This window comes from Neoarius graeffei, chromosome 20 (genome assembly GCF_027579695.1).
Source record: "Neoarius graeffei isolate fNeoGra1 chromosome 20, fNeoGra1.pri, whole genome shotgun sequence".
In the NCBI taxonomy this organism is placed as follows: Eukaryota; Metazoa; Chordata; class Actinopteri; order Siluriformes; family Ariidae; genus Neoarius; species Neoarius graeffei.
Genome location: NC_083588.1, coordinates 39,881,216 through 39,898,270, shown reverse-complemented (window position 1 = coordinate 39,898,270; position 17,055 = coordinate 39,881,216). Strand labels below are relative to the sequence as shown.

General features: G+C 50.3%; 1 protein-coding gene across 5 annotated transcripts in view; it reads left to right on the top strand.

The window, feature by feature from the left end:
* The window catches only part of sdk2a (sidekick cell adhesion molecule 2a), a 351,347-nt gene that overhangs the window by 187,175 nt on the left and 147,117 nt on the right, over window positions 1–17,055 (top strand). For all 5 annotated transcript variants that reach the window (XM_060901705.1, XM_060901704.1, XM_060901703.1 and 2 more), the window contains one exon: window positions 1,152–1,258. In XM_060901705.1, coding sequence (XP_060757688.1) covers window positions 1,152–1,258 — 107 coding nt within the window. The remainder of the gene's footprint in view (window positions 1–1,151; window positions 1,259–17,055) is intronic.

The following is a 17,055-nucleotide window of genomic DNA, read 5'->3' as shown; positions in this document are numbered from 1 at the left end:
TACATGGAGGAAACCCACGTAGTTACAAAGAGTACGTGTAAACTCCACACAGTCGACCAGCAGGTTTGAACCCAGAACCTGCTTGCTGTGAGGCGACAGTGCAAACTGTGAGGCACATCGTACCACCCTATGAAAAAAAAAAATAATTAATGAAGTAATTGCATTATCTAAACACAGTATAAGTTTATTCTTTTACCACCTGTGGTTAAAGTTGGATTAGAGTTATGTATTGTAGAAAAGCATTTTTAATCCCACCAGTGGAAAGGTTGAGCTCTATCCCAGCCCTGAGCATAACCCTATCTTTAAAAGGTCCTTTCAAGATTCCAAGGAGTCTCAGTGTGAGATCCCAAGTGGCTCCTCACCTGCATCCTTGTCTACAGTCAGTCAACCATAGACCTGTGTGTGTGTGTGTGCACGCGCGTGTGCATGCATTTGGGACTGTCGATCATGCTTCGGCCTCTTTTTCATCTGCACTTCTGATTACAGAGAGAACCTGAATCCACTTGACTACAGTATCAGGAATCTGTGAATGGCACCACAGAGAGAGCTGAAGCAGCAGATAAGGAGCTCATTGTGAGCAGCTAAGTGAATTAAGATTCACAGAACAAAAGTGGCACTGGCCATGTGTACACATCAAATGCTAGAACTCCATAACTGGCAGCATTCAGACTGGCTCTCTGGGGTGATTTAGAGAAACTCACACACCTCACACAGCTCCCAGATGGCTCACTGAAACAAGTCTTGTACATAATTTCTAACTCCCACTGATCAACACACTCACACACACAATTTATGTTCTTTGTTCTCATCTGCTTTTGCACATAACGACCTCTCAAACTGTATGGTGTCATGATAGCATCAAGTAGTGCCTGAGAACGTTTTTCCATTATGGGTAAGTGTGCTTATTTATGTGGGTTAAATCTGGAGCGATCCTGACTGCAACACCTGATAATCTTCACTCAAGCACGAAGCTAGTTATTTATAACCAAGGACTGACTAGCCATTTGGTATCATTTCCTTTGTGGTGGATTTATAGCAGCTTTGTGTGTGTGTGTGTGTGTGTGTGTGTGTGTGTGTGTGTGTGTGTGTGTGTGTGTGTGTGTGTGCGCGTTATTTCATGATGAGAATGACAAGAATGTCCTTTGTGCTAGGTACCTCATCCCGTCACTACATCGCACCCATGCTGGCTTTTACAGATGCATTGTGAGGAACCGGGTCGGGGCTCTGATGCAGAGGAGCACTCAAGTCCAGGTTGCCTGTAAGTGCAAACATATCAGCAGCAAGATTCAAATCATATAATTCAAAGGATGCAAAATACGAGTGGAGAAGATAACAAAAACTGGCTGATAAAACTTTATTTCATAAAAATGCATTTTAGGTAAAAATTCAGAAATTGAATGTGTCATCCATCATACGTCTACCCTTATAAAACACAGTGAGGGGAAATGTGTATTCAGCCACTACTGATTGTGTGATTTAATATACTTCCAGTGCATATATCCACTTCTGATGACTCTGTACTTGCATGAAATTGATAGGGGAAAAAGTATTCTCACACCAAAATTAACCAACATTTCTACTTTTTTGCAAAGCTGTAATTGCCAATTACAGCTTCGAGATGTTTACGGTAAGAAGGAAATCTCCTTTTGCGTCACTGTGGTTCAGTTTTGGCCCATTCTTCTCGGCAAATCATCTTCAGTTCCCCAAGGTTACGGTGGTCTCTCTGATCAACTGGCAAGAAATTTTCAATGGGATTCAGGTTAGTAGATTAGTGTGGCAGTTCGTATGAGTGGGAGGAGCACAGAAGGACGGCAGGCCAGAATTAAGTTCAAAAAACTCTTTTATTTTGCACTTTTCAGTCGCAATATAACTCTCCCAGCCACACACACACACGCGCACACACACACAAGTCGTCTGGTTGGGAAGAGAGCTCTCCCTCTGCTCTCGCTCTCTCTTTAAATAGGGCGTGGTCACTGGGGAAGACACACAAACACACGTTAATAGACCTCAGGTGCAGTGATTCTGCCACTTACCTTCCCTGACTCCACCCTCCGGTCACAGACCGACGCTTGACCACGCCCCCGCTGCCACATACCCCCACCGCCCGACTCAGGCCGGGCAGCTGTCCGGCCTGTAGCCGACTTCCCCCTTGACAGGAGAGGAAGTCCGCCACGAAGATCTGCGCCCCCGGCCTGTGGATCACCTTGAAGTTAAAGGGTTGGAGTGCCAGATACCAACGGGTGATCTGCGCGTTGGCATCCTTCATGCGGTGGAGCCACTGGAGGGGCGCGTGGTCCTAACAGAGGGTGAAAGGGCGTCCCAGCAGGTAGTAGCGGAGGGCAAGGACCTCCCACTTGATCACGAGGCACTCTTTTTTGATGGTGCTGTAGCGCCCCTCACGTACCGACAGCTTCCTGCAGATGTACAGCACTGGATGGTCCTCCCCCTCCACCTCCTGGGACAAAACAGCCCCCAGCCCCCTGTCTGACGCATCTGTCTGTAACATAAAGGGGAGAGAAAAGTCAGGGGAGTGTAACAGTGGCCCCCCACACAGTGCAGCCTTCACCTCAGAGAAAGCCTGCTGGCATTGCTCTGTCCACTGGACCAGATCTGGTGCCCCCTTTTTAGTGAGATCAGTCAGTGGGCTGGTGATGTCCGAATAATTAGGTATAAACCTACGATAGTAGCCAACCAGCCCCAGGAACTGTCTCACCCCAGTGCTTAGTTGATCGAGCAACTCATCAATACGAGGCATTGGGTACGCGCCGAATTTAGACACCGCACTGACTTTTCTATAGTCTACACAGAACTGGACCGACCTGTCGGCCTTCGGTACCAAGACCACCGGGCTGTTCCAGTCACTGTGGGACTCCTTGACGATGCCCATTTCGAGCATGGCCTCGAGTTCTTCCCAAACCACTTTTTTCTTGTGTTCGGGTAGCCTGTAAGCACGGCTGCGCACTACCACCCCCAGGGGTGTCTCAATGTGGTGCTCTATGAGGTCGGTGCGGCCAGGCAGGGGCGAGAACACGTCCGAAAACTCGGTCTGCAACTGGGCAACCTCTGCGAGTTGGGTCGGGGAGAGGTGGTCTCCACAGGGGACCAGAGAGGTATGCGATGCCAATGCTCCCTTTTGAACCTCCGGCCCCAGCTCTGCCTTCTCCGGAACCACCGACACCAACGCCACGGAGACCTCCTCATTCCAGAGTTTGAGCAGATTGAGGTGGTAAATCTGTAGCGCCCCACCCCTGTCCGTTCGCCTCACCTCATAGTCGACGTCCCCGACTCGCCATGTGACCTCAAAGGGTCCTTGCCACTTGGCAGTCAGTTTGGAGCTCGATGTGGGCAACAGTATGAGTACTTTATCTCCCGGTGCAAACTCCCTAAGGCGTGTACCCCTGTCGTACAGGCGGGTTTGCCGTTCTTGGGCCTGCCGCAAATTCTCCTGGGTTAGGTGGGTGAGTGTGTGGAGTTTTGCGCGCAGGTCAATAACGTATTGAATTTCATTTTTACTTGGTGAAGGTCCCTCCTCCCAGTTTTCTCGCAGCACATCTAGAATGCCGTGTGGCTTATGCCCATCAGAGACTCAGATTGTTTTGCAGGTCAAGGGGCCCACAGGGCCCCTCCTGGGAAAAAACAGGGGCCCATTTCTACAATGGGGGGCCCAGTGATTATCCTTCAGTTAAAGCGAACCTAGTGAGCGAAGCGAGCCCAATGAACAGCTGGGGCAGCCCAGGGGCTGTTTTTTTCTTCTCAATTCTGTTTTTATTTTGGTATTAGAAGCCATATGAAGCAATGTAGATGACAAAAATCAATGTTTCTCGTTTCTCGTCTTCTTCCGCTTATCCGGGACCAGGTCACGGAGGCAGCAGTCTAAGCATGGAAGCCCAAACTTCCCTCTCCCCAGACACCTCAGCCAGCTCCTCAGGAAGAACACCGAGGCGTTCCCAGGCCATCCGAGAGACATAGTCCCTCCAGCGTGTCCTGGGTCTTCCCCGGGGCCTCCTCCCGGGGGGACATGCCTGGAACACCTCCCCTCCTAGAACTGCCACCTTATTGTGGTGGAGGGGTTTGTGTGCTTGAATGATCCTAGGAGCTATGTTGTCGGGGACATTATGCCCCTGTCAGGGTTTCCCAAGGCAGACAGGTCCTAGGTGACAGGCCAGACCAAGAGCAGTTCACCAAAACCCCTATGGAGAAAAAATCAAGGACCGTGACGTCGCCCGGTATGACGCAGCCGGGGCCCCACCCTGGAGCCAGGCCCGGGGTTGGGGCTCGTATGCGAGCGCTTGGTGGCCGGGCCTTTGCCCATGGGGCCCGGCCGGACTCAGCCCGAAGAGGTGACGTGGGCCTGACCTCCTGTGGGTTCACCACCCACAGAGGTAGCAGTAGGGGATTGGTGCAGTGTGGATTGGGTGGCAGTCGAAGGCAGGGGCCTCGACGACCTGATCCCCGGACACAGCGGCTGGCTGTTGGGACAAAAATCAATGCTTCAACCAAATATATTGATATATTGTTTAATCAGTGGCAATATTTTGGAATTCAATCACAGGCCACTATATATCACATCTATATTATCTCCTCCTTGTAAATTATAATTTATATTATTAACTTGTTTTCAGTTTGGTGTAGGTCTATAATAGTAGTAGTAGTAGTAGTCACCAGTGGTAGTGGCAGTGGTGGTAGTAGTAGTAGTCGGTAGTGGTAGTAGTGGTAGTAGTGGTGGTTGCTGTTGTAGTAGTTGATGTTGCAGTAGTTGTTGTTGTAAATCTAGTATGACTAATTACCTTGGGTATCAGGGGTATCAGTTTTTTCAGGTGAATGTACTCTCTGCCGAAGAATGACAAAATAGATGTATTTTTCTTTTTTTCTTATCCATGTTTTCTTGTCTCTTTCGAATATTCGTACATAGACCGTAAGACACCACCTAGCGAAAAACTTGGATCAGGTTTTACTCGCTTGGGACGCTACAAACGGGGCGGCGTAAATACACGAACGGGTCCGACGTATATTCAATATGGCGGCGGTCAAAACAAATTCATCCGATGCTGAAATCTGTTGAATATCCAGACAATTATGTTGGAAGTTGCATATTTGTGCAAGATTTTTCGATATTGAGACCATGAAGTCAAGTAATACCAGTCCCCCCAGGATTCCGGGGGCCTTTTTTGTGATTGTTGTGGGCTAAAATGTCTGATGTTGCGGGGTTTTCCAAAAAATTGTGATGAAAGTTGTGGTGTTTTTTAGGTTTTTGTTGCGATTACATTGCGGGAGGAAGTGAAAGTTGCGAGAAATTGTTGCGATTTTCTCTTTCTGTGATTAAAATTGAGTGATATGTTAAATATTAAGTTATTACTGAAAAACTATTGATTAAAAAAAAAAACAAAGACACTGAGAAATGGTCCTATAAACAACTTTACCAATATAAAAGATTATCAGGACTACAAAAATGCAGAAAAATAGGCTTTACTTATCCAAATGCACCTGTTGGTTCAAAAGTTAAAGTGCATAGAACCTCACAGCACAACATGAAGTTACCTTAAAATATAATATAAATGCCTCAGCTTTCATGTAAGAAAAAAAACTATTAATACTACTACTGTGTGCAGGCAGTCTCTCCTGAAGACTAAATTAAACAATAATCACATCACATCACATTATCTCTAGCCGCTTTATCCTTCTACAGGGTCGCAGGCAAGCTGGAGCCTATCCCAGCTGACTACAGGCGAAAGGCGGGTTACACCCTGGACAAGTCGCCAGGTCATCACAGGGCTGACACATAGACACAGACAACCATTCACACTCACATTCACACCTACGGTCAATTTTAGAGTCACCAGTTAACCTAACCTGCATGTCTTTGGACTGTGGGGGAAACCGGAGCACCCGGAGGAAACCCACGCGGACACGGGGAGAACATGCAAACTCTGCACAGAAAGGCCCTCGCCGGCCCCGGGGCTCGAACCCAGGACCTTCTTGCTGTGAGGCGACAGCGCTAACCACTACACCACCGTGCCGCCACACAATAATCATAAACTAATAAAATAAATGGCTCAGGCTTCATAGAAGAAAAAAACAATTTGAACAGAATCTCACAGTATGATGCTGAAGCTGCCTAAATAATGGAAAATAAAATACCATTTTGGCAAAAATGTTGGCATCCATTAATTTCTTGTATTAAGTAAAAAAAAAATAATGTAAAGTGCACAGAGTCCTTCACTGTAAACATAACACACTTTAAGTAACAGAATTTAAGCCTACATAAACACTGACTCGCACATGCTGCTTCTCTTGAACGTATACACGGAAGTAAGCAGTGTTGCCAGATACTGCTGACGTTTTCCAGCCCAAAATATGTTCAAAACCCGCCAAAATGCACTTGAAACTCCCCAACTCGGCGGGAAACCGCCCAATCTGGCAACACTGGAAGTAAGGCAGAAGGTAGTTTGTCGATGTCACCTCAAGACGACGCCAACGATTGGTCAAATTTGCGGGAAAGTTGCGGTGATTGGATATAATTGCAACACTGCCCTGAATTCGCGGGGATTGGTTGAATTTGCGTTGAAGTTGCATATCGCAACATTGCGAAATCCTGGAGGGTCTGTAATATGCCACGAAACGTTCCAAATAGGGTATAAAATGCTCGCGTCCATATTAGCCCCTGCCCCTCTCGACAATGTGTTCATTATTCGAAATAGTGCGTCTTAGACGCGGGCGCGCCAACAATCTGAGTCTCTGCGCCCATATAACAATTCGAATGTGGAGAACCCCGTGGAGGCTTGTGCGACCTCTCGCACTGCAAATAACAAGGGTTCGAGCCATTTATCCCAATTACATGCGTCCTCGCTTACGAATTTTTTAATTATATTTTTGAGGGTGCGATTGAACCGCTCAACTAAACCGTCCATTTGTGGGTGATAAATGCTGGTGCAGATCGGCTTAATTCCTAATAACCCATACAGTTCGTTCAGTGTACGTGACATAAACGAGGTGCCTTGGTCAGTCAGAATCTCTTTCGGGATTCCAACTCGGGAGATGACGCGGAAGAGCGCTTCCGCAATACTGTGTGCTGAGATATTGCGAAGAGGCACTGCTTCCGGGTATAACGTGGCATAGTCCACCAGAACTAAAATAAAGCGGTACCCTCGTGTTGACCGATCTAATCACCCGACGAGATCCATCCCAATTCTTTCGAACGGGGTCTCGATTAATGGGAGAGGGCGCAAAGGCGCTTTTGGAATGGCCGCTGGATTTACAAACTGGCATTCGTGGCACACCGTACACCACTTACGGACATCGCCACGAATCCCTGGCCAATAGAACCGGGCCATTATTCGGGCTAGTGTTTTATCCTGCCCTAAGTGTCCAGCCATGGGATTAAAGTGAGCCGCCGGGAATACCAATTCCCGGCGGCTCTTTGAAATCAAAAGCTGTGTGACTTGCTCTTTAGTCTGAGTGTCCTGCGTTACTCGGTATAATCTATCCTTCATAATAGAAAAATAGGGGAAGGACGGGGTGGCGTTTGGCTAGAGCGTTTGACCATTGATTACTCTCACTTGGTCAAACACATGCCGCAGAGTCTCGTCTCGCGACTGCTCTAACGGGAAATCCGCAAGGGATTCCCCGAGAGAGGGAGGAGGAGCCTGCTGCTCCTCACTCTGATGCGGAGATGACGTAGATGGCTCTGTGACAGCTGCTCCCGCCAATGCGACACTGGGACCTCCCCCTGCTGAACTACGGCAGGACCCACTCTTCACTAAATGGCTCATTAACTCCCTGAATCCCGGCCAATCAGTCCCCAAAATTATCGAGTGGGTGAGGCAAGGATTAATCGCCACCTTTAATCTAAATTTTTCCCCTCGAAAAAGAATGTGGACTGACACTAAAGGGTAGCTGTGAACATCCCCATGCACACACAACTCCTTCAGCCCCTGTGCTCCCCCCAGTGCCTCGTCTTGCACCAGGCTTTGGTGAATTGAGGTCTGATTACAGCCAGAGTCCACCAATGCCTGATATGTATCCCCTTGGATACTCACCGGTATGCAATACGCTCCGGCCCGATCGAGGGGGGCTCCTGGCGCATCGGGGATCCGGACCACCGCGCCCACTTCCACTGCCGAGCACTGCTGTTGGAGGTGGCCCGGCTCCCCGCAGCTCCAGCAAACCGGCCCGGGCTTTCTCTCTGCACCGGCGCTCTGGGGCTCACTCACCTGAGGGGGTGGAAGAGACAGACACAGAAGCGAAAAATGGGAGGGCACCGCAGGTGCGACGGGCCGGCTGGGGTGGGGTCGGCTCCCGCCTCTGCAGTGGGGGAACAGGGCGAGGACAAGACACAGGAGGAGAGGGGGAGAGAGAGAGGAGAGGGAAGAAGAGGATGTCCGCTGTCCTGCCGTCGGAACAGCCACCAAATGGTCCTCCACCTGATCCAGCGACACTGGGTGGTGGCACTAGACCCACTCCGTGGTCCCCTCTGGTAGGTGGGCGATTAACTGCTCCAGTACCACCTGATCAATGATTCCCTCAGCATCATGGTTGTCGGCCCTCAACCACCGCCAGCAGGCATCCCGGAGCTGCTGGCCAAACATGAACGCCCGGCCAACTTCCTCCAGGCACACAGCGCGGAAGCGCTGTCGCTGCTGTTCAGGGGTGCACCCCACCCGCTGGAGGACGGCCCGGTGAAGGTCCGCATAGACCAGCCGGCGGTCGGTGGGGAGCTGTAGTGCGGCCAGCTGCGCCTCACCCGTTAGCAGGGGGAGGAGGCGTGCCGCGCGCTGTTCCACCGGCCAGCCCGAGGCCTCTGCTGCCTGCTCGAAGAGCGTGAGGAAGGCCTCAGGGTCGTCATGCGGGCCCATCTTAGTTAGGGTGAGGGGAGAAGGCCCCGCGGCGGTGGAGGTGGTGGACCCCGCCGACGCGAGGAGGTGCCGGAACGCCTGTTGATCTTCCTGCTGCGCCAACACCAGGGCCTTGAACCGGTGCTCTTGCTCCTTCCGGAGGGTGACTAGCGCCTGGTGCTGGCTCTGCTGGGCTGTGGCGAGGGCGTGGACCAGGTCTGCAAAGGGGGAGGACTCCATGGGGCTGTTCTTTTCCTGTGCTCCGTCCTGGGTTTCAGCACCACTGTGGCAGTTCGTATGAGTGAGAGGAGCACAGAAGGACGGCAGGCCAGAATTAAGTTCAAAAAACTCTTTTATTTTGCACTTTTCAGTTGCAATATAACTCTCTGTAGCGGTTCAGTGTTGGTGGGTGGAGCACAGAGGACAGCAAGACAGAGATCAGGTTCACAATAGTTTTTATTTTACACACTTTTCAGTGGTCTCTCAGAAACATATAGCCAGACACGCACACACACACATCAGGTGTCTGATTCGGGAGAGCTCCTCTGCTCTCGCTCTCCCTCCCTAAATAGGGCGCGGTCACTGGGAAGACACACACAAACAGGTTAATTGCAGTCAGGTGTAGTGATTCTGCCACTTACCTTCCCTGACTCCGCCCTCCTGTCAGACACCGGCACTTGACCACGCCCCCGCTGCCACATACCCCCACCGCCCGACTCAGGCCGGGCGGCCATCCGGCCTGCAGCCGACTCCCCCCGACGGGAGAGGAAGTCCTCCACGACCATCTGTGCCCCCGGCCTGTGGCCCACCTTAAAATTGAAGGGTTGGAGCGCCAGATACCAACGGGTGATCCGCGCGTTGGCATCTTTCATGCGGTGGAGCCACTGGAGGGGCGCGTGGTCCGAACAGAGGGTGAAAGGGCGCCCCAGCAGGTAGTAACGGAGGGCGAGGACCGCCCACTTGATGGCCAGACACTCTTTCTCTATAGTGCTGTAGCGCCCCTCACGCACCGACAGCTTCCTGCTGATGTACAGGATGGGGCGGTCCTCCCACTCCACCTTCTGGGACAAAACCGGCCCCAGCCCTCTGTCCGATGCATCGGTCTGCAACATAAAGGGGAGAGAAAAGTCAGGGGAGTGTAAAAGTGGCCCCCCCCACAGTGCAGCTTTTACCTCAGAAAAAGCCTGCTGGCATTGCTCCGTCCACTGGACCGGATCTGGTGCCCCCTTTTTAGTGAGATCAGTCAGCGGGCTGGTGACGTCCGAATAATTAGGTATAAACCTACGATAATAGCCAGCCAGCCCCAGGAACTGTCTCACCCCCTTTTTGGTCTTGGGCCTTGGGCAGGCTGCAATTGCTGCGGTCTTGTTAATTTGGGGACGCACCTGCCCGTTGCCCAAGTGGAAGCCCAGATACCCTACTTCCACCCGCCCAATTGCACACTTCTTCGGGTTGGCTGTGAGACCCACTCACCTCAGCAACCTAAGGATGGCCCTTAGATGTTTGAGGTGCCTCGGCCAGTCATTGCTATAGACGATAATGTCGTTGAGATAAGTGGCCGCATAGGTGGCGTGGGAGCAGAGGACCCTGTCCATCAGTCGCTGAAACGTAGCGGGCACCCCAAACAGCCCAAACGGAAGTGTGACGAATTGGTGTAAACCAAACGGTGTGGAAAAGGCCGTTTTTTTCTCGGGATAGTGGAGTCAAGGGGATCTGCCAATATCCCTTCGTCAAATCCAGCGTCGAATAAAAGCGAGCAGTGCCAAGTCGATCGAGCAACTCATCAATACGAGGCATTGGGTACACGTCAAATTTAGACACCGCGTTGACTTTTCTATAGTCCACACAGAACCGGACTGACCTGTCAGCCTTGGGTACCAAGACCACCGGGTTGCTCCAGTCACTGTGGGACTCCTCGACAATGCCCATTTTGAGCATGGCCTCGAGTTCCTCCTGAACCACCTTTTTTTTGTGTTCGGGTAGCCTGTAAGGGCGGCTACACATTACCACCTCCGGGGGCATCTCTATGTGATGCTCTATGAGGTTAGTGCCGCCGGGCAGGGGCGAGAACACATCCGAAAACTCGGTCTGCAACTGGGCAACCTCCGCGAGTTGGGTCGGGGAGAGGTGGTCTCCACAGGGGACCGGAGGGATACCTGATGCCAATGCCCCTTTTTGAACCTCCAGCCCCAGCTCCGCCTTCTCCGGAACCACCGACACCAACGCCACAGGGACCTCCTCATTCCAGAGTTTAAGCAGGTTGAGGTGGTAAATCTGTAGCGCCCCACCCCTATCCGTTCGCCTCACCTCGTAGTCGACGTCCCCAACTCGCCATGTGACCTCAAAGGGCCCTTGCCACTTGGCGACAATTTGGAGCTCGATGTGGGCAACAGTACAAGTACTTTATCTCCCGGTGCGAACTCTCTAAGGCGCATACCCTTGTTGTACAGGTGGGCTTGCCGTTCTTGGGCCTGCCACAAATTCTCCTGGGCTAGGTGGGTGAGGGTGTGGAGTTTTGCGCGCAGGTCCATAACATATTGAATTTCATTTTTGCTTTGTGAAGGTCCCTCCTCCCAATTTTCCCGCAGCACATCTAGAATGCTGCGTGGCTTACGCCCATATAATAATTCGAACGGGGAGAACCCCGTGGAGGCTTGGGGGACCTCTCGCACTGAAAACAGCAAGGGCTCGAGCCACTTATCCCAATTACGTGCGTCCTCACTTACGAATTTTTAAATTATATTCTTGAGGGTGCGATTGAACCATTCCACTAAACCATCCGTTTGTGGGTGATACACGCTGGTGCGGCTCGGCTTAATCCCCAATAACCCATACAGTTCGCGCAGTGTCCGTGACATAAACGTGGTGCCTTGATCAGTCAGAATCTCTTTCGGGATTCCAACTCGGGAGATAACGCGGAAGAGTGCCTCCGCAATACTGCGTGCTGAGATATTGCACAGAGGCACTGCTTCCGGGTATCGCGTTGCATAGTCCACCAGAACTAATATAAAGTGGTACCCTCGTGCTGACCGATCTAATGGCCCGACGAGATCCATCCCAACTCTTTCAAACGGGGTCTCGATTAATAGAAGAGGGTGCAAAGGCACTTTTGGAATGGCCGCTGGATTCACTAACTGGCATTCACGGCATGACGTACACCACCTACGGACGTCGCCGCGAATCCCCGGCCAATAGAATCGGACCATTATTCGGGCTAGTGTCTTATCCTGCCCTAGGTGTCCAGCCATGGGATTAAAGTGAGCCACCTGGAATACCAATTCCTGGCGGCTCTTTGGAATTAAAAGCTGCGTGACTCGCTCTTTAGTTTGAGTGTCCTGCGTCACTCGGTATAACCTATCCTTCATAATTGCGAAGTAGGGGAAGGACAGGGTGGCGTTCGGCTGGAGCGTTTGACCATCGATTACTCTCACTTGGTCAAACGCATGTCGCAGGGTCTCGTCTCGTGACTGCTCTAATGGGAAATCTGCGAGGGATTCCCCAATAGAGAGAGGAGGGGCCGGCGGCTCCTCACTCTGACGTGGAAATGACGTAGACGGCTCTGTGACAGCTGCTCCCACCAAAGTGACACCGGGACCTCCCCCTGTTAAATGGCAGGACCCACTCTCTACTAAGCGTGTCATTAAACCCCGAAATCCCAGCCAATCAGTCCCCAAAATTAAAGCGTGGGTAAGGCGAGGATTAACCGCCACCTTCACTGTAAATTTTTCCCCTCGGAAAAAAATGTGGACTGACACCAAAGGGTAGCTGTGAACGTCCCCGTGCACACACAACACCTTCACCCCCTGTGCACCCCCCAGTGCCTCGTGTTGCACCAGGCTTTGGTGAATTGAGGTCTGATTACAACCAGAATCCACCAACGCCTGATATGTATCCCCTTGGATACTCACCGGTATGCGATACGCTCCGGCCCGATCGAGGGCAGCTTCTGGCACGTCGGGGATCCGAACCACCGTGCCCACCTCCATTGCCGTGCACTGCTGTTGGAGGTGGCCCGGTTCCCCACAGCGCCAGCAAACCGGCCCGGGCTTCCTCTCCGCACCAGTGTTCTGGGGCTCACTCACCTGAGGGGGGGGAGAGACAGACACAGAAGGGAGAAACAGGAGGGCACCGCGGGTGCGGCGGGCCGGCTGGGGTGGTGCCAGCCCCCGCCTCCGCGGTGGGGGAATGGGGCAAGGACGGGACACAGGAGGAGGGGGAGAGAGAGAAGCGAAGAGGCGGTCTGCTGTCCTGCTGCCGGAACAGCCGCCAAATGGTCCTCCGCCAGCTCGATGGCCTGATCCAGCGATGCCGGGCGGTGGCACTGGACCCACTCCGCGGTTCCTGTTGGGAAGCGTGCGATGAACTGCTCCAGCACCACCTGATCGACGATCTCCTCGGTGTCGCGGTTGTTGGCCCTCAGCCACCGCCAGCAGGCATCCCGGAGTTGCTGGCCAAACGCGAACGGCCGGCCAACTTCCTCCAAGCGCAGAGCGTGGAAGAGCTGGCGCTGCTGTTCGGGGGTGCGCCCCACACGCTGGATGATGGCCCGGCGAAGGTCTGCATAGGCCAGCCGGCGGTCGGCAGGGAGCTGTAGCGCGGCCAGCTGTGCCTCTCCCGTTAGCAGGGGGAGGAGGCGCGCCGCGCGCTGATCCATTGGCCACCCCGAGGTCTCCGCGACTTGCTCAAAGAGCGTGATGAAAGCCTCGGGGTCATCCTGCGGGCTCATCTTTGTCAGGGTGAGGGAGGACGGGCCCGCGGTGGAAGCGTCGGTTGTCCCCGCCGACGCGAGGAGGTGCCTGAATGCCTGTCGGTCCTCTTGCTGGGCCAACACCAGGGCCTCGAAGCGCTGCTCCTGCTTGTTACGGAGCGTGACTAGCGCCTGGTGCTGGCTTTGCTGGGCCGTGGCGAGGGCGTGGACCAGGTCGGCGAACGGGGAGGACTCCATGGGGCGGTTCGGCGTTGGTGCTCCACTCCCGGGTTTCGGCACCACTGTAGCAGTTCAGTGTTGGTGGGTGGAGCACAGAGGACGGCAGGACAGAGATCAGGTTCACAATAGTTTTTATTTTACACACTTTTCAGTGGTCTCTCAGAAACATATAGCCATACACGCACACACACACATCAGGTGTCTGATTCGGGAGAGCTCCTCTGCTCTCGCTCTCCCTCCCTAAATAGGGCGCGGTCACTGGGAAGACACACACAAACAGGTTAATTGCAGTCAGGTGTAGTGATTCTGCCACTTACCTTCCCTGACTCCGCCCTCCTGTCAGACACCGGTGCTTGACCACGCCCCCGCTGCCACACTCTCCCAGCCACACACACATGCACACACACAAGTCGTCTGGTTGGGGAGAGAGCTCTCCCTCTGCTCTCACTCTCTCTTTAAATAGGGCGCGGTCACTGGGGAAGACACACAAACACACGTTAATAGACCTCAGGTGCAGTGATTCTGCCACTTACCTTCCCTGACTCCGCCCTCCAGTCACAGACCGACGCTTGACCACGCCCCCGCTGCCACAATTAGCTAAGCCATGCAGAGTCTTCTTGAGTTATTTTGGCTGTAGGTTTGGGGTCATTGTCTTGTTGATCTGTCCATCTTTTCTGCAAATTTGGTTTCTTGTCAGACTAGATTAAATTCTCCTCTCATATGCCCTGGTACATTGCTCCATTCATGTTACCTTCGATGACGTGTAACACCCCAGTACTGTTTGCAGAGAAGTAGCCCCAAATCAATATACTCCATACTTCACTGTGGGTATGCGGCTTTTGAGATCATACGCACAGTTCTTCTTTCTCCAAAAATGATGAGCTATTTTTATTTCCTCTGACCAGAGTATATTGTTCCAAGGGCTCTGATTTTTCTAAATGCTTTTACATATGCTTCTTTTTAGTGGAGGAGTTGCACAGGGTGTAGAAACGGAGGTGATGGCTGTGCTGTTCACTGCTTATCGTTCTCTGTGAAACTGTAATTTCTGTTGCCTTCATGTTGCCCTGCAACTCCTTTTGAGTGACTGCTGGTGATTTGTCTCTTACCTTCCTTATCATTAGTCTGAGAGCACATTGTGAACAGGGACAATTAGTTGTGGTTTCATGAACTTCCCACTTGCATATTATGCAATCATTTGTACTGACAGGGAAGGTTAAGGTCTTTGTTATGGATCTATATGGCTCTATGTCATTCGAGTGTTGGTAAATAATGTTGTGCGTGAGAGCTTTAGGAAACTCCTTCACCCTTACCAAGATTGCTACTTGTTGCATGATATGTGCAAAAGTCTTAGGCACCCTATTTTTTGTGCAGACTTTGTTATAGATTTCTATTTTATGACTTCTACATTACTGAGTCAGTACAAAAACATTTTAGAGTTCCAAACATTGTTTTCCAGCACAAAATTCAATGCTGCAGAAAAATGTTTGTATGTCGGTAAAGAAAGCCGCGTATTACGTAAGAGACCACATTTCAGACAAAAAACATAATGAGGGCTGCTGTGTTTTGCTGCAAAAATAAGAAACAAGTGTTAAAGTCAAAGTCTCCACAAGAACTGTGGCTGGTTCTGCAAGAAAAGCTCAGTAAAATGTACCAGCTAATTAACTTTTTTGTTTATGAATGTTTATTGCACTTTATAGTATATAGTTTTTTATACAGAAACATACTAATTTCCTCCACCAACTTTGTTGGAGGAAGTTATGTTTTTGCCTCCAATTGTTTGTCTGTTCCCACCATGGGCCATGCACCAAGGAACAATTGATTAGATTTTGATGCACATCCGGATATGTATGTGGATCCAGGATTTTTTTTTTTTTTTTTGCCTGTTCCCAACATAACTCAAAAAGTAGTGAATGGATGTTGATGAAGTTTTGAGAAAAGGTGGGCCGTAGGCTAAGAAACAATTAATTACATTTTGATGCAAATCTGGATATGTACGTGGATCTAGGATTTTTTTTTTTGTCTGTTCTCAACGTAACTCAAAAATAGTAAAAGGATTTTGATGACATTTTGAGGAAAGGTGGGCCATGGGCCAAGGAACAATTGATTAGATTTTTATGCAAATCGGAATATGTGGCTTGGCGGAAGTATGCACTCTACCAAATGCCCTTCTTGTTTTATTATTTTTGAAGTATAGCTGGTTCTGCAAGATGCTCAGTAAAACTTACAGCTAAATTCCTTATAACACTAAAATTGTACTCAAGACTATTTTGACTTTGCTTGTTTATTACTGTTTACTGGTCTTTATAATATTTTTTTAATGTAATTAATTTAATTTCATTATTTTTGAAGGTATCTTTGCTCTATAGCATTTCTTTGCATATGCCTTTTGCATGGTGGACTTTTGCACAGTACTGTGTCACCAGTGATGTCCAGTGATGCGTAGATCAAGAAAATTGACCAATATACCACTAAGTTATGGGAATTTAAATTAATCAGATTTTACTTTTTTACAAAAAGTCAGAAATGGAAAAACCTGCTTGGAAAGTTTACTACATAAACTGTTTAGCAATGCCGATTAAAAAAAAAAAATATATATATATATATATATATATATATATATATATATATATATATATTAAAATTAGGGTGGCACGGTGGTGTAGTGGTTAGCGCTGTCGCCTCACAGCAAGAAGGTCCTGGGTTCGAGCCCCGGGGCCGGCGAGGGCCTTTCTGTGCGGAGTTTGCATGTTCTCCCCGTGTCCGCGTGGGTTTCCTCCGGGTGCTCCGGTTTCCCCCACAGTCCAAAGACATGCAGGTTAGGTTAACTGGTGACTCTAAATTGACCGTAGGTGTGAGTGTGAATGGTTGTCTGTGTCTATGTGTCAGCCCTGTGATGACCTGGCGACTTGTCCAGGGTGTACCCTGCCTTTCGCCCGTAGTCAGCTGGGATAGGCTCCAGCTTGCCTGCGACCCTGTAGAAGGATAAAGCGGCTAGAGATAATGAGATGAGAATGAGATATTAAAATTAAATTTGAGGCATATTTATTATGGTTTCACAGGTGCACACAATATCACTATACCTTTTTTGGAACATGTTATGAACATGTTTACAAGATGTAGATTTTTTTTTGTCCCCCTTGTATGATCCATGTATTTTCCAGCCTCAGGTATGGCTATGGCAATTCAAAAGTTCAAAAATTCTAAAGCTCCTTGAAAATGTCTATATTTCATGAATAACAAAAATGACCCTTCTGCTATGGCCATGACCATACCCATGATCATACCTGCTTCTGCGGC